The sequence below is a fragment of the Amblyomma maculatum genome, chromosome 5 (genome assembly GCF_055883805.1).
Source record: "Amblyomma maculatum isolate TAMU_Amacu chromosome 5, ASM5588380v1, whole genome shotgun sequence".
Lineage (NCBI taxonomy): Eukaryota > Metazoa > Arthropoda > Arachnida > Ixodida > Ixodidae > Amblyomma > Amblyomma maculatum.
Genome location: NC_139348.1, coordinates 40,302,336 through 40,320,754, shown reverse-complemented (window position 1 = coordinate 40,320,754; position 18,419 = coordinate 40,302,336). Strand labels below are relative to the sequence as shown.

Here is an 18,419-nt window from a genome sequence, read left to right as displayed (position 1 = left end):
GGCCATTGGGCATGACTAAGGCGGTCTTCTCTTGGTCCTGTTCGTCGACAGCGCTCTGCCAATAACCGGAACGAAGATCAATCAAAGAAAAATAGCTGGCACCGTGCAAGTACTCAAAGGCATCATCTATCCTGGGTAGGGGGTAAACGTCCTTCTTTGTAATTTTGTTGAGGTGTTGGTAATCAACGCAGAACCTCCAGGTATTGTCCTTCTTTTTAACAAGCACGACAGGTGATGCCCAGGGACTGCTAGAAGGCTCTATAATGTTCCTTGCCAACATCTTGTCAACTTCCTCTTGTATGAGGCAACATTCAGAAATGGCGACTCAGTAAGGTCACTTGTGAATTGGGCTGACGTCTCCGGTATTGATGCGATGTGTAACGAGGGATGTTTAACCCAAGGGTCGGTCACCAAAATAAAAAATATCACTGTACGATGTCAGAAGGGTCGTAAGTGCTTTAGCACGATCAGGGCGCAAGTCAGGAGCAACCATGCCGGACATGCGGACCTCCTGAAGTGGGAACAGTGCAGGTCATGTCGGCACTCCAGCAATAGGGTCTCGTAAAAGAGCAGCCACATTAAACTCCGACAATAGGGTCAGTTCGGCGAGAGAAATGCCCTCAAGAAGAACTTGCACAAAAGAGCTAAAGTTCAGGACTGGAATACAAGTGCTGTTATTCGCTACATGCACTATATTGTGAGGGAGAGCGATGCTATGCTGAAGAGTCACGTCGGTTATGGGGCAAACAACGTAGTCGCCATCCGGAACAGAGGAAAAAGGGCCGGAGGAGAGGCCGACGTTGGCAAGTTCTTGGCAAACTACGGCCTGTATCATGGCCACGGTGTCAGGTAGCGGAGACGTGAGTGGTGTAGGAGCTAAGGCCTCGAGTTCTCTCCGGATGATCCGAGTCATGTTCGTGGGATGAGAAGGCTGTTACAAAGGGGCCAGATTATCGCAGGATGATGTAGCTGCCGTGTTTGGAAGGCGCTCAAAGCGATGTACGAAGCGTCGTTGTTTAGCCTGCTCGAAAGTTTGACAGACTTGAAGTACCGAGTTGACGGTGGAGCTCGTCACATTTCACGTGCCAACTGTTGCTTACCGGAGGCATGCTCATGATTTTGGCTCAATGCCAGCAATGCTGGCACTGGATTTTCTGTACAACAGGGCCCCTAATGCTGTCGCATTAATGTTGATATGTGGCAAGAAGGTTAGCTTGAGAACGCAACGGCTGATGACTTGAGTGAATGTTCGGGTAGGCGCCAACCTTCTCGTAGCACCAGCCACTGTTGCAACAGCTTCGTCTTCCTTCCGTGTCACTACTGTTGATCGTTGTCTTTTTCAACGTCCAGCAACGCAGGGCATATATGTAACAATCTAATAATATAAACGGATATAAATTAATGATGATGCTATAATATAGTACCTGCCATAACTGGCAGTTGGCAGGTGACTATGGTAGTAAGGGCTATGGTCGTGTGCTGAGTGCTTGCCGGGTTATGTAATATTGGGAGACCATGCAATATGGTAGAGTTGGCAGGAAGTCTGTCAGGGGACATTTGATGGGCGACACTGATTGGCTGCCCGCCGGGGGTGTGTGACGTAATGAGGCCACGTGGCATGGTAGATCTTGCAGGTGTGCTGGCAGTTGTGCTGGTGACATGACATGTCTAAGAGCAGTGGTGTAGGTTGAAGCCAGAACCTCCAAATGCTAAAAGAAAGCAAATAAAAGTAATGGCAGCCAACATGCTCGGCTGTAAGAAGAGAAAACTTGTAGCAGCAGCATTGCTTCTAATGCTGTCACATCACACATTTCTTAAGAGGACTTAACGCATTCTCATAATTGTTTCTCATTTTTAAGGTTTCCACTTTTTGAGCAGTATTTGTCTAATATTGTTTCTGATTATTGATAAAATAAATGTACATATTGTCACGTCTCGATAGAACGCCAAGGAGGACCCAAAGATAGGACGGGTTTAATAATCAACCTGGACGAGTCTTGCGCTCCAACTTCCTTCTCCTCCAGGCTCGCGCTTGTGGGACCAGTCATCATCTTTGGCGTCGTCTTCTATGCGGCATTTGCCCCCCTCCTCAGGAAGCATCGTCCCGATGAGCATAAAAGCGAGTAGGAGGTCAAGGTCATTCCGAGTTGTACGGCTTCATGCGTACAACGTGGACGACGTCAGCTTGTTGCTGGCGTCGCTTTGAGGTCGACACCCCGTCTGGCACCACCTCATAAGTGACGTCGGTTAAACGTCGCTGAACAACATATGGCCCGAAATATCGCCGCAATAGTTTTTCGGAGAGTCCACGGCGGCGAATAGGCGTCCAGACCCACACTTTGTCGCCAGGTTCGTACATGACATGTCGCCGTCTATGATTGTAGCGTTGTGCATCATGCTCTTGCTGATTCTTGATCCGCACACGCGCTAGTTGGCGAGCTTCCTCTGCACGCTGAGCGATTTCCTCGTCGGTGTCGGCATTCGGGAGCAACATTGCATCCAGCATAGTTGTTACTGGTCGCCCGTGAAGGAGGCTGAATGGTGTCATACGAGTGGCGTCTTGGCGTGCCGTATTGTAGGCGAACGTGACGTAGGGAAGAATTTCGTCCCAATTCTTGTGGTTCACGTCCACGTACATGCAAAGCATGTCTGCGATGGTTTTATTGAGGCGTTCCGTCAACCCATTGGTTTGGGGGTGATAGGCTGTAGTTTTAGGGTGACAGGTACCACTGAGACGGAGAACGGTCTCCAAAAGTTCGGCCGTAAATGCAGTTCCCTGGTCAGTTATAATGAGCGCCGGAGCGCCATGCCTCAGGACAATGTTCTCCACGAAGAACCGAGCTGCTTCGGCGGCGGTACCCCTTGGCAGAGCCTTGGTCTCCGCGTAGCGGGTTAGATAATCGGTGGCGACAATTATCCATTTATTTCCGGCTGTCGACGTCGGAAATGGTCCCAGGAGGTCCATGCCGATTTGCTTAAAAGGTGTTGTTGGCACTTCAAGAGGATGGAGTAGGCCAGCTGGTTTTACAGGGGGTGATTTACGGTGCTGGCAGTCTATGCAAGTACGTACATAGTGTTTCACCGTTGCAGGCAGTTTTGGCCAGTAGTATCCATGCTGGACTCTAGCCAACGTGCGGGTGTAGCCTAGGTGACCGGGGGTTGGCTCGTCGTGACACGCTTGCAAAACTTCACTGCGGAGAGCAGATGGGACGACGAGTAGATGACTATTTCCCCCAGGGCGGAAGTTCTTCTTGTAAAGTACGCTGTTGCGATTAAAGAATGAAGAGATTACTCGGGTGAAAATCTTAGGCACAACGGTAGTTCGTTTTTCCAAGAAATCAATAAGAGGGAGCAATTCCTTGTCTTCTCGCTGCTGTTGGGAAAGCGTTGCGTCATCTATGACACCTAAAAACGCAGTGTCTTCATCGGTCATTGTGGAAGGTTCGACCGGCGCTCGCGAAAGGCAGTCAGCATCCATGTGCTTTTTTCCAGATTTGTAAATAACTGCCATGTCGAATTCTTGTAATCGAAGGCTCCAACGCGCGAGTCTCCCTGAAGGGTCCTTTAGATTCGTCAGCCAACAGAGCGAGTGATGGTCGCTAACTACTTGAAAGGGGCGAGCGTACAAATAAGGGCGAAATTTCATAACCGCCCATACCACTGCAAGGCATTCTTTTTCGGTTGCCGAGTAGTTCGCTTCTGCTTTAGATAGGGTCCTGCTGGCGTAAGCAATTACTTTTTCCACACCATCCTGGCGCTGCACCAGCACAGCACCTAAGCCCACGTTGCTGGCATCCGTATGAAGCAGTGTAGGGGCGTCGTCATCAAAATGCGCCAGGACAGGGGGTGTCTGTAAACGTCTCCGCAGCTCATTAAACGCTTGTTCCTGTTCTTCACCCCAGTGAAAGACAGCGTTGTCACGCGTCAGCGAAGTTATAATGCAATTCGTGATGCCAGGCAATTCGTGAGAATCCAGCAATAAATCGGCGGTAATAGGCGCAAAGACCCAGGAAACGCCGCAATGTCTTTTTGTCCGTAGGTGTCGGGAACTTGGCGACTGCGGAGAGCTTTTCAGGATCAGGCCGGACACCTTCTTGGCTAACGACGTGACCTAAGAATTGCAGCTCCTCGTACCCGAAGTGGCACTTCTCGGGTTTTAGTGTGAGGCCCGCAGATCGTATGGCCTGAAATACAGCTAGCAAATGGCGTAGATGCTCTTCAAATGTGGCCGAAAACACAATCACGTCATCAAGATACACCAGGCATGTTTGCCACTTAAGTCCCGAGAGCACAGTATCCATCAACCTCTGAAATGTTGCTGGTGCTGAGCATAAACCGAACGGAAGAACCTTAAACTCGTACAATCCGTCGGGAGTGACGAATGCTGTCTTCTCCCGATCTCTCTCGTCTACTTCTATGTGCCAATATCCACTTTTCAAGTCCATTGATGAGAAGTAACGTGCATTTCGTAGGCGATCAAGGGAATCGTCGATGCGAGGAAGAGGGCACACGTCTTTTTTAGTTACTTGGTTGAGCTTGCGGTAATCTATGCAAAATCGTAAGCTGCTGTCCTTCTTTTTAACAAGTACCACGGGGGAAGCCCAGGGGCTCTGTGACGGCTGGACAACGTCGTCTCTAAGCATTTCGGCCACCTGGCGCTGAATGGCTGCACGTTCTTTCGGAGCTACACGGTAAGGATTTTGTCGAATCGGGCGAACCGAGTCATCCGTAATGATTCGATGTTTTGTCAAAGGCGTTTGGCCGATCCGCGATTCGGAAGCAAAGCAGTCTCGAAATTGATCTATAAGGTCCAAAAGACGGTCCCGTTCTGAAGAAGACAAATTTGGACTCACATCGATGATGGTTACGGGCGTCTTGCACATTGATCCTTCCTGTTGCAGTGAGAAGCAGCGCTGCTCATTTGGGAGGCTGTCGAAAAAGGCCACAGTTGTGCCTTTCGGAATTTGCTGACGCTCGTCGCTGAAGTTCGTCAGCAGCACTTCGGTCTGTCCATTGGTCAAGTTGACTAGCCATCGAGCTATAGAAACACCTCGGCTTAGTACCAGGGCGACTGCCCTTTCGGCGATACCATCGCCGGTATGCGCCATGTCGCACTTCACTTCAACAAGAGAGCATGATCGCGGAGGTAATGTCACTGTCTCATTGGCGACGCATAAGGGCATCAGTGGTACTTCCGCATAACTAAGGTCTTCATATTGTTTGTGAAGGCAACGACGCTGTCACGAATGCTGATTACAGCCCCGTGAAGACGCAGAAAGTCCATGCCCAAGACGAGATCTTTGCAACAGTCAGGGAGAATAACGAAGCTGCCAACAAACACCGCGTTTCCTATTCCTATTCGGGCAGTGCACTTCCCTGTCGGTGCCAGTAGCTGGCCACCAGCACTTCTTATTACTGGCCCAGTCCATTCGGTTTTTACTTTGCGCAGCATGTCAGCCAGTTTCTGGCTAATAATTGAAAAATCCGCCCCGGTATCCACCAGAGCATGTACCTCCAGCCCATCAACGGAAACAGAGAGGTCAGCGCTAACAACATTATCAGGGTTGCTCGTTTCTTTCGGCATTTTCGGCGGAAGTGCGGCAAAGTCAGCGGTGTCAGCTTCGTCGTCGGGGCTGCTCATCTGGTGCGGCATTTTTGGTGGTAATGTAGGCGGCATTTTCGGCGGTAGTGCGGCAATGTCAATACTAACGGCAGCGTCAGAAGCACGGGCTGTCGGCAGTTGCGGCGGTGGTGAGGGTTTTGACACTTTTAGACTGTGTGCAACCTCCCCTCGCGAGGTTGCGGCTGTTAGTTTCCCCGGTGAGGGCTAGGGGACCGCCGTCCGCCAACGTCAGCATTGCCACGACGCATCGGCGGAGAATAACGCTGTGGCAATGGGGAGGAGCGGCGGCGGAAGCCCGGGGATTCGGTTTCCCTGCTGACCGGTAGGCCGTCCTCGGTTTGGGCAGTGTCAGCGTCGAAGCGGCGGCGAGCAGAAGCAGACGGAAAGGCCTGCCCCTCTTCGCGGTAGCGGCAGTACCGATATACGTGGCTAGGTTGTCCGCAGTAGAAACAGAGTGGCCGGCTGTCATAACTGCGCCACCTGTCCGTTCGGCGCAGTTGAGAGTGCCTGGAAGGCGCCCACTGAGGGCCCTGGAAGAACCGCGTCTCCTGACGACTCGGTGAGCTCGGTGGGGCGTGGTCTGGCGGTGGGCGACGAAGGACCGCGGCGTAGCTCTCAGATTGCGGCTCGTGATAAGGTGCAGGAATGTTGGCCGTGTAGTTGATCGGTTGTGGAACGCGGTATGGTGGTTCGGAAATGGCTGCCGCGTTGTCGACTGGATGAAACTCGTTGCACTGGGCAGACGGTGATAGAGAGCACCGAATTTCATTCCTTACAGCCTGCACGAGGGCCTCTGACGACTGAGCTTTCGTAACCGTAATTCGCTGCAACTCCTCAAGGACAATTTCTCTAATCATGTCTCGAAGAGTGGTCTGATCTGTTGCAGTCAGCACCGCCGCAGTCGTCGGGGCACAGCTGGCTGGTCGGTTGTACTGGCGGCACCGATCTTGGAGGGCTCGCTCTATAGCCGTAGCGTCCTTAATGAACTCACTCACGGTTTTAGGTGGGTTGCGTACTAAGCCGGCAAACACCTGTTCTTTGACACCGTGCATGAGATGCCGTAACTTCTTTGGCTCACTCATATCAGGGTCGGCACGGCGAAAAAGGCGAGGCATGTCTTCCGCAAACATAGCCACGCTCTCATTCGGCTTCTGGACACGCACTTCAAGCAGGCGCAGCGCATTGTCGCGTCGATCAGTTCTCGCAAAGGTGTCTACAAGCTGGCGGCGGAAGTCGTTCCATGTGGATAAGCTGGCCTCGTGGTTTTCAAACCACGTTCTAGCATTATCCTGAAGGGCAAAATAAACATTGCAAAGCTTGTGATCTTCGCTCCACTGATTAACCTTGGCCACTCGCTCAAACTGGTCAAGCCAGTCCTCGACATCTTCAACGCTTCCCCACGAAAGCACTCTGGCACCTTGGTGTTCTGAAGAGTCACCGGTGTAGGGTTGGGATGTTCCATGGCTTGGGAGACCTGATGGACTTGGTCGTTTGAAGAGTCGCTTGGCAGATAGTTGTACTCCGGGGCTAGGCCTAGAAGGCGGCGGCTAGCGCGATGTACAGGCGTGTCGATGTCTGGGATTCGCTGTGGACTGCCGGAAGGAGTCTTATGCATACCCCAGCGCGCTCCACCAGTGTCACGTCTCGATAGAACGCCAAGGAGGACCCAAAGATAGGACGGGTTTAATAATCAACCTGGACGAGTCTTGCGCTCCAACTTCCTTCTCCTCCAGGCTCGCGCTTGTGGGACCAGTCATCATCTTTGGCATCGTCTTCTATGCGGCAATATGATTTCCACAATATGTCTTCACCACGGAATTGGGGGGTGTGGGGGGAGGGACAACACAACTATGAGTCGCATATGCAGAGCCTGGGCTGCTAGCAAAGCTGACATTGACATTATCATTATATTACATTGCATTACCATTACTATTGCCATTATGGTGCTCCACCAGCTCTCTTTCTCACCAGCTGTCCATGGTTTTTCGGTGCATATGGGTCTTCATTACGTGCAGCTTTTGCGTAAAAGCTCGAAAGGTCAACGCAGATTGGAAACCAGAATAAGGAATATGTGTTGGTAAAATCACTAGGAAGATATGTTTGCAGTAAACCCCCTATTAGTTGAAGTCATAGACGTGGCGAAATATTCCATGAGGAAGGTGAGGGCCACCGTTCGAGAGAAGCATGCACGGTCATGCCGCTGGTCTTGCGGCGCTTGCATCTTTGCGTATGTTCTAGCTCTTTCTGGCTGCCACCATTGCCCAAGGAAACAGACTTGCCGCTTCACATTGCCAGCACTCTTCGTCATTCCCACTTCTGACATCAGACAGCCATTGGCACTGAAATCTCGCTACCAACCATGCAGCAACGATGGGTGCGTTTGCTGGCACATTGGCCAATAAATCACCAATTGCCATCTTGTCTTACTACCATCTCAGACCTGTTGACATGGCAGATAACCTCCCACATGCTCTTTGTCACACCTCCTTGCTCTGAATACTATCATGGAGAGTTCTGCGAGGTTTCATCATGATGCATCTTTTCTGCTTGCCTGCAGACCCCCCTGCAGCGGCTGGTCTTGCTTCATCATGATGCTTTCCGGGACCACTTTGAACTTAGGCGAGTGGTGAGGCCCCCCTTCCAGTTTGTGATGCAGGAAGGCTGCCAAGAGTGGTTGAGCAGTCACAACCCTCCGGCCAACAAGGAGGTGGTCCTAACCTACCTCATAGAGGTGAGTGAGGAGTGACTGGGGTCGATTGTGGCATGTACGTCGTATATAATGACATACATGGATAAAAAATGAAAAGAAGATTTGTTAAGCAGTACATCTGTCTGTTCTTGTTGTGTTTCATGTAAAACGTTTGTTTTTAATCATATTTGAAAGTGCGCTAGCATCGTTCTAAACAAATTCGAAGGGACTGCAAAAATTTGTTCATCTTATCAAAAATTCATATTCACAGCAGTGCCATTAGAAACAAAAGTGAGCTTGCTATATATGCTCAAACACAGCAAGACCTTGTTGATTTGTTCCTATTTCAGATTCTCAGAATCAGATATGTTAAAAATGTCTTACTGAGTTGCATTATTCTTCTTGCTTTTAAAATGTCTTACTGAGTTGCATCATTTTTATTGCATTTAACACATTCTTGGATAATGTGATTTTCCAGCTACTGTATTCAAAATTTTGACCAGATTCTGGGATTATTGATACCTTAAGCGGCCAACTGCACTTCAGGTAAGATTGAAGCCACCAGTGTACTGTGCAGTGACAGTGCAAGGCAAAGGCAAAGAACCCTGAATGATTGATAATTCCGAAGCCCTCCACTGTGGTACCCTTCATAGCCTGAGTCACTTTGGGATGTTAAACCTTGCGAACCAAACCAATCGAAATGCGTGTTTGCAAACATCCTAGTGAACTGATTTCGGGAACACCTAACATTAAAAGCTGTGGAGTGCAGTGGTAGTTAACTGCGGGGTGACTTCTTTGCACTGCCTAGGTACGAAACGATAAGAAAAAACAAACAAGCAATGTGTTAACATAGGAGGGGGCATTTTCTATGAAGATGTGACATGGAGAAAAGAGACAGCGGCTTCTTTCTTCTCTCTGCCTAAGAGCAAGGGTGTAAAGCATCTGAGAACTAGAGTCATGCACATACATGCGAGTGGGCGGTATCTGAGGAACACAGCATGAAAGTGGCTTCTTCAGGGTATGTATAAAGGTTTAAGGGTGTGAAGCATCCAAAAGTAGCAAAAAGATTCTGGCTCACTTCGGCCTTGACAAACCAAATTTCTAGCAGACAAGAGTGTGTGACTGTTGAAATTTTTCAATACAAATCAGATAGAGATATATTTTTAGTCTTGCAATATCGAGTCTGATGTTTTTTCAGCATAGAAACGATGAGTAGGCAAATGTAATTTTTCGTTTAAATACAGCAGAACCTCGGTGATACGAATCTCACGAGGTCGCGAAAAAATTTGTATCATCAAAACGAACGAAAGTAAGATTACAGAAGCATAGGAAAGGCAGTCGAGCATATCTGTTTATGTCCGAGAAGGTTTATCACGGTCGAGCGGTCATAGCTCACCACTCACGGTGCACGCAGCGCAACAGGCCATCGCTATGTCGGCAACGCGCGGGCCGCGGGCCTCCGCGGAATTCTCGCAGCGCTTACAGCACGACAGGAGATGGCGACATGCCAGCCGCGCGGCGCCGTGGACTGCTCGCGATGCGTACAACGCAACTAGCGGTCGCAAAGTCTACGGCGTGCGGCCTGTGCTCGCCCGCCGCTGACTACTACTTACGGCCACACGCCGCTGCAAACTTTTCGCGGCGTGGAAAACAATCGCAATGCCGGCAATGCGCGGTTCACCCCCCTCCGCGTGCGGTTCACCTGCCTCCGCGTGCAGCACGTACAGCATGACTGGAGATGGCGACACGCGGGCCGCGTGGCATCACGAACTGCTCGCGGATTGCAATCGCGGAGCCAGCGTTGTCTGGTCCGTGCGCACCCACCGCATATGCCGCGCCAGCTACGACGATTGCGGCATCTGCAGTTTTTGGGTCATGCGCCGCTGAAAGCTTTTCGTGGCGTGAGCCTGACAGAAAATTTCGACGTTGGCGAGGTGCAGACAAAGCGTCACCGCAAACTTCTGCGATTCGTACATACAGCGCGGCTGGCAATCGTGGAGTCAACGATGTGCAGGCAGGGCATAATGCTCAAGGTTGTGGTTGTAGTTTGTGTGTTCGTATCATCCTTAGTGATGTTGGAGAGTGTTCGAACCATCCGAAATTTCACACATTGTACACAATGAACTCTGGCTGGGGAATTTTGCGAATTCGTATCACCCCGAAATTCGTATTACCGAGATTTTACTGTATATCGTCTTTGCAATCAAAACAAAATAAACGAAGTGTCTAAAGGTACGTCCGATTTACCTATTCGATTCTCGTAAAGATACGGCGGACGTTGATATACAGGCTCATGGCTATATGCACGTCGAACGCGCATGTCCGCATTCCGTTTGCTACGCTATGATATCAGTTAGCCGCGACTCTCGATGAGGTGCTACGAAGAGTTCATTCATTCTAACATAGATCACGGTCTTCACTCAGGATTGTGTACGGCAAGCATCGCTTGTCACGCACATAGCTGCAGGCGATGCAACATACTGCACCAGCTCCACCAGCTGGCATCGAGATACGCACATTCACGAGCAGCTTTCACTTGCACTAAACTATCACCTCGATCTGCCCGTAATGCAAGCTAGCTATTTCTAGCATTTACGCTGTCTTAGGATTTACGCTGTCTTAGGCCCTGCATCGACCTCTGAAGATCGAGCGCCGGCACAACACACACACTTCGCCATGCAGAACATTCGGCCGTCAATGGCATTATATTCGTTCCTCACATGCAGACAGAGGAAACAGGATGTTTCTAGTTAAACCCTTCGTTTATATTTTACCTCAGAGTCGTGGTAAAAGACATGCCGAATCTACTAGAGGCCTACGCTGCTACTGCGGCGAGCTGCACGTTGACTCGTCAAGACGAAGATCTGCTGCACCACAATACATAAGTGCATAGCCGGAAAGCTGGAAGCGCGAATGATCCGAATTCCCTACGAACAGCAGTGTTCTTTGGTATTTAGGGGAAGACTAGACAAGTGCTCTGCCTGCATCTTTTTCGCGTCGTTGAATTTTGCGTACATGTAGTTTAAACCCCCGTATGCTCGAGGTTAGCGTAACCCGACTGAACGGCCACAGCTTTGAAATGAGTGGGAGATATGCATGCGTCACCGGACTTTTGTACGCGGTAGAAAATGTGCGCTGCACATTTCGTTGCAGAAGCTGACTCCTGGAATTTTGCAGAGTGTGCCAAACAAGTGATCGTTGCTACAACCACACATCCATGTTCTCACGGCCGGCCTACCCTGAGGCGCATAAACATTCAACCGTAGACGTATCAATGATCGAAGAGAGGACGAATTTTCATAATATTGAGCGCGAAATCGATAGCTACCAGTACTCAGTGTTAGAGAAACTCTGCCTTGACCATGCACAATTTAGCGTTTCAGGTGTGGTCAGTAGCTATAAGTTTGAACAGTTCGCCTTTCAAGTCAGCGGCACCAGCGATGGACCAGCGGAGCGATTTTTCACGCCACAACGCTATCTTGCTAAAAGGCCTACTTAGGCGGTGTTTGATATTTAGCTGCTTTTTTTGGCCCCGTAATTGAAAGCAACACCTTCAGAAACGCGTTAAAAGTTCAAAGTATTCTCTTGTAACAGTTTTACTCCAGGCTGCCAAAGCAGGCGGACGCTGATAAAACAGTTGAGCACTCCAGTCGAAATCAAACACCTGCGCGTCTTTAGAGATCTGTAAAATCGCCTTCAGTTTTTAAAATTATTGGAATGAGTCACGTTTCGATCGCTGGGACATAGACCCTCATGACAGCTCTGTCACGTGAATAAGGACCACACCAGACCGAAAGCTTATCTCATATAAGATACCTTACAGCGTTGTGTTGATTTTTATCGTGCATAAGCAACTAATGCTGCCATGCACCAAGAACAAGGTTTAATGTATTTATTTTGTGTGTAATGACTAAAATTTTCTTTAGGATGTAGCTTGTTTAGGAACATTTTAGGGAACCAAAAATGCAGGGAATTTGCACGTCTCTCCTAGGGTCATGCTGGGATGAAAAGGGATCTGTTGCAAAATTGTACAAAATGTTTTCCTCTTATTTTTTCGAGTCTGGCACACGTGTAAGTAAGATAAGTTTATTGTTAGTTCATCTCCACACTGCTTGCATATTGGTTTGTCCTCTTTCATAAGTATGAAGCTGTGTGTCAGTTGTGGGTGTGTCTTTTGTGAAGATGACCTAAAGTGTCTTCCATGTTGTGTTTTTTATGACTGCATGATTTCCATTCCTCGATGACAGGTTTGACAAAGTGTAGTTTGTTGTTTATTTCAATGTTTTAAAAATCCTGCCATTTCACTCTCACTTTTTTTTTGTACAAACTTCTTGGTATCTTCATGCAGCATATTCACCCGCTGTAATTTAGCATTGCGGCAAGGTAATTTGGTTATTTATTTTCATCACCTTTCAAGACAGCTGTCCCGATTTCATAAAGTGTAGGGTTTCTGATGACAGGAACTCCTTGGAAGTCATCGAAACAAATGAGATCCACAATCATGAGCTATCTAAGGTATGCATATATACATGTTCATTGCTCAGTGGAATGGTGTCAGCACACTGTTAGAACAGGTCTTGTGGTAACAACAACCATTGTCTGAGGTGGTCCTTTAATGGGCATTGAAGTGCCATTAACTGCAGGTACTCACAGAACTCTTTATTATGTTATGTGATGATGCCATCCTTGCATGCATATAGGTATACATTTGAGAATCTGCAGTGCACCACTTGACCATTTGCCACCAGTTTGTGTTAAAATGTATTTTTTATGCATGTTAACCAGTATGATTTACAGATGGACCCTGTGCACAAGCCAAAAGTGTCACGAGCTGTCACGAGGCCACACGACATGGCAGGAGCTGTTAACTCAAGCTTACAAAGTTATATTTGAAATATGTTCCGGAACATTTCAGCTCCGAGTAAGAAAGGTTACTCCTAGGCCATGGAGGTATGTTTGTACAGTTTGGTTAACGCGAGGCTTACAGAGGTCTATGCCAGGTTGTTTGTCACATAGCACGGCAGTCTGCGACTGTATGCTAATGAGTATGTCTGAGATAACAGAGACATGAATTAAGGAATTAGTAAATAAGTTTGTAGCAAAGGGCATGTAAATTAACGGGAATCCACAGTATGATCTTCAGAGAAGAGCCATTAACGCTGGGGAGATTAGGAGTCTCCCAAATTTTTTGTCTGCTCAAGGCTTGTCATTTTCTTCGTTCTTCCAGGTGAGGGAGATGTGAAAATGATAGCATCGAGAATGCCAGAGACCATCATTAACGAGGATGCTGATCCTAACAGCGTAAAAAGAAATTTCAGAAAAGATGGGTGACTATAGTAATGCTGGCAACATTTGAAGCTAAGTGGAAAGACATAATATTGAAATGCAACGCATGCAGAGATATGCTGCGAGACGGCCAGTCTGTGGTGTGAGACATCTGCCTCCGTTAGTTTCATCAAGTGATTGGCCAAAGCAGATGGGGCTTGTGGTTTTGTGATAAGTGCAGTGTAGTAGCATAGATGCAACCTTGCCCATTAACAATATGAGTGCAGTAAGTGCATTGTTTTGTTTTTATAAGATGTTCATGGTTTCCATGCAAACATTGAGGAATTTGTTCCTAGAGAATGTTTGCTGAAATATGAATTTAATGTTCAATAAAACTAGTGTTTTCTTGCTATTTACTTTTCCTTGTATACATTAGTTCTGTGAAGAAAACCACAGGCTAGAAGGAAATGTAATGGCATGCATTTTGTTACTTGATCCCCCGTTATGCTGGCTCAGTAGTTAGAGTGCTTGGCTGCTGAACCCATGGATGCAGATTTTATTCCAGCCACAGCAGGGGCATTTCAATAGAGGCAAAACAATAGGCTGTCATGCACCGTGCGGTGTCAGTGCATGTAAAAGAAACCCAGGTGGTCGAAATTATGCCGGAGCCCTCAGTTATTGTGTTGCTCATAGCTGTAGTTGTTTTGGGATGCTAAACCAGATATTATATCTCACATCATACTCTAAGTAAGATGCTGTTCATGGCCAGTTAATCATACGCAAATTCACCAATTTTTTTCTGCATGGTACAGCAGCTTTTGTACAATTTTACTTTAGCCTTCATGAAGAATATCACACTGGCTCCACATGGCCTTCTGTCGACCCTTGATATGTGTCACAATCACACACCCGAGTATGTATTTATCTAAGGGCACCTGTGCATGCATGGAGGGGACCATTACTTTCCATTTGTCAGAACTGAAATGCATGATCCACATTATTCCTGTAATTCAACTGCCTGCTTTTTGAACTGGCCAGTATTGATGCAAGTTTCAAAGAACTCCAATTAGCAAATTAATCCAAGCAGGTTTTATTTTCAACAACTGTTTGAGAACTAAAATTAGCCAAATGTTGCACAACATAGATGAGAGGTTTCAAAATCTAAAAAAACAACACATCCTACATGTGGCATGTAGGGTTTCACATCCTAAAGTGACATATGTAGCTATGAAGAATACTGTAGTGGAGAGCTCCGGACTTATTTGACTGCCTGGGCTTTGTACTTTGCGTTGACATCTCGCAGGAAACAGATGCATTTGCATTTCACCTGCACCAAAGTGCGACTGCCATCACTGGCATTAAACATCACGACCTTGGGGCAAGTAGCCGAACGCGCTGCTGAGATGTCGCAGTGTTTACGTGCATGCTACACATGTCAGCCTTTCCAGCATTAAAGCTGTCACATGCATGGCAAATATTCATGTTCAGAGTTAAACTAAACGGGCATAGGCTTGGGGAATCGATGGACTTCCCTGTACAGCAGGTGTTTCTTCTGCTGTTTCTTCTGCCTTCGCTCGTTCCGAGTGGTGTTGGTGACCACCGCTGCGTCCGTGGCTCAGCGACACATTGCGGTGCGGAGATGACGACTTCCCTTCTCGGACTGTACACGTTTATTTACACTTGTTTACAAACTATGTATTTACAATAATGTTGTCGGGTGTGACATCCAACAGAGGGTTAACTTCAACGGGGTGTACGATCAGAGGTCAGAGGCTAGCAGAATCAGGCCTTGGCCTTCTGCTACACTTTAGGCCGGAGTCCCTTGGGCCCTCTGTCAGCCTAGCCTCCCTCCTCAAACAACCCGTCTGCTGTCGACTCTCGTCCGAGCCCAACTCTGCTCCCAGCCCAACTCTCCTCCAAGCCCAACTGTCCCAACGCTCGCTTCCTTCACGTTACCCAAAATTCCAGTTTAGTCCGTTGACCAATCAACGTACGCCACTCTGTGGCCAATAACATGCAGTCCTTTAAAACGGGCTGGCCAATCATTGTGCCACATATGCCCCTCTCCTACGCATGTCAAATAATACAAACACAAAGCACGCACTAAGCGGCGAGTGGTTGCGCACACAAACACATACATCTGCAACTTTTCCCTCTCCAAAATCCTCCCACGCAAGAGGCGCCGAGCAGTCGCAAAGACAAACGGCGTCGACGGTTACACTTCCGAAAATACATAAAAACACACATGCGCAAACCTCAGGCCCAAACATTCCGATCCCTGCTCTTAGTTGGTTGCGCGCGGGCGGCGGATTCAAAGGGACACACAGGCGTCTTCCCGGGAAGACGTGTCAACAGCGCGTTCTCCCCAGGCCCATGTTACGCCGCGTTTCGGGATTTATGGCCTCCGCGCCCTCTCCACTCGAACCGGGAGACATAGCAGTTAGCGCCGAACCCACAACCACGCGCTTAGGCTGTGCCTTCTACTTGCACTGCTCTGCCTCCCTCGCGGCACGGGACGGACAGGGCCGGCAGCGTCGCCCGCTGCCATGTGTTCTGGGCTCACTTCCGAGAAGCGGTCACCCGCGCGACCGTCACAAATCTGCCCGCGTCAAGCTGCCCCTTGACCTTGGTCGCCTCTTCGGAATCTCGCTTCCGTGCGAAGCCCGCAAACCTAACTTTCAGCTTTGGACTGACAAGTTTAAAAGTGTACCATTTGTGTTTGTCTAGCATGAAAAACAAAAGAAACTAAGGAAAAACGAAGAACAAAAATAAACATAATATATTGAAAAAGCACTAGTCATTAACATATAAAGCATATTGGTTTCTTTATTAATGATAAAGTGGCCTTCAACAATAGTACAAAGCCTGAACATTTAGGAAGGTACTGTGCCAAGCAGCTATATTAAAGAAGCCTGAACCATTTCACCTGTAGTAATGAGCATCTCGGCGGCGTGGGCTGGGTACCTATTTTTCTGTCCACTCCAACATGCAAAAACCGTATCATGTGCATTCTCATTTTCTGTGTTTTGGGCTCTGTAGTGCAGTCTGAAAACAGATTGTCGACTTATTTTCATACTGTTGCACAGCGCATGTGTGTAAATTTCCATGACGCTCTCTTTATACAATGTTTTTGGACTTACCACTGCACCTAATAAACACTGACATGCACGTGGAACATTGCCGATTATAAACGAACACACTGATGTCCGTCTGGACATTGGCGCACTCATCACGGCACTCTCGTAGTCTCACACGGCACTCTCGTAGGACGTAATCCAGACATCACGGCATCTCACAGTAAGCACAAACCACACCTCCAGTTGTACAACAAACATGAATGCTGCGATGCTTGGGCTAGAGACACGCCGGCGGTATACCCAGCTTTTTCAGCGCCACTTGTATGTATGTAGAACTTCCAGTGCCAAACCTCAATACGAGCAGAAAGCGATGCGTTACGTGACGCATCTCATCACAGATGGAAGTGAGGAAACTGAAAAATCAAAACTACATAACAACCGTCGTAGACGGTAATTCACATGATAACGAGGACAAAATGAGCGGGCGTGCGGGCGGCAGGCTGGCCGTCAACACCACGATTACATGCACTTGTGCTCTGGTCGTGCTTGCCACCCTGCCGCGATCCAACTCACGTAAACCTATCAGCATGCCATCACATAGTCTATCACCCATTCCAGGCACTATTCTCACCACTGTACTATTCTTCTTAATTTCACATTTCACGTATGCAGTACATACTTCTTGCACCTCGCACACCTCGTACCAACTTCGATTTGGCTACATATGGCTAGCGCTACCAAGTTGCTGCTACAACCATACATATCCCAAGGCCCATCTATCTTGCTACACCTTGCTGATCCTGAAGAAAAATGCATCTGGTCCGTCTGACGTAAACCTCAACCCCACCGATTGGGTCCGTCCGCCGTACCCCTTCCGGATCCGTCCGGCTCTCCCGATGTACCTGAAGAAAAACGCATCGTGTCTGTCAGACGTGAACACCTGATTGGGTCCGTCCGCCGTACCTCTGAAAAATATTTCCCAGATCCGTCCGACGTATCCCGAAGAAAAACGCACCGGGTTCATCAGCCGTACCTTTAAGACCATTGATCGGGTCCGTCCGACGTACCTTTAGCCACAGCCAATAAAAAATGTGGGCTTTTGATAATTGAAACAAACCTAGACTGTTCCAGCACCATACAAAAAGTATGGCCTGCACACAAGTACAATTAAACCTCGATATCAGATTTGACGCAAAAATTCATTTTATGTCTGATATTTGTCTCAAGAATATGTGCACAACTTCCTGCAGATAAGTCTGCTGATAAAGCCAAGCAAAACTGTTCGATACTTTCAATAAAGTTGGCACTGTATGCTGCATAGTAGGACACTGGCTTGTTGGTAGTTAGCAGCTGTCCACTCCTCGCCTACCGCATTCACCAAAAACATTGTACGCTTGCTGTGCCATGCATTAACCTTGTGTAGATCCACAGCAATGTTAGCAAGTGAGAACTTCAAAGAGAAATTTGCACCGCTTATGCATGAAAACATCCCATTCCTCTCCCTCGCAACTCCTCTCGCAGCTGCAACAGCCTCGTATAGCACTTGTATGTACCTCTGCTTTAAGAACCAGCCATAGGCACAATAGTAGAATATATCTCCCTCAATCGCTACGATCATGTCTTGCTTCTTTGCTGTAAAGGGCTGGAAAGAGAATGTAACTTGATAAATGAGTGTGTGTGGGAAATGGCATATGCTCTGTAATTGTATGTACCCGCACAACTGTCCAATATTATTTATCTTAATTATAGCTTTAAATCAATACTT

The 18,419-nt window shown here is 48.1% G+C and overlaps 1 protein-coding gene across 4 annotated transcripts in view; it reads left to right on the top strand.

Annotated features, from left to right (window-relative positions):
* Positions 1-18,419, top strand: part of LOC146188114 (ATP-dependent RNA helicase with zinc finger domain-like) — a 153,915-nt gene that overhangs the window by 41,606 nt on the left and 93,890 nt on the right. For all 4 annotated transcript variants that reach the window (XR_014707483.1, XM_084603637.1, XM_084603635.1 and 1 more), the window contains exon 4: positions 8,181-8,354. Coding sequence is in view for 3 of the 4 variants with exons in the window: in XM_084603637.1 (XP_084459763.1) it covers positions 8,181-8,354 (174 nt within the window). In the remaining variant the exon portion in view is untranslated. The remainder of the gene's footprint in view (positions 1-8,180; positions 8,355-18,419) is intronic.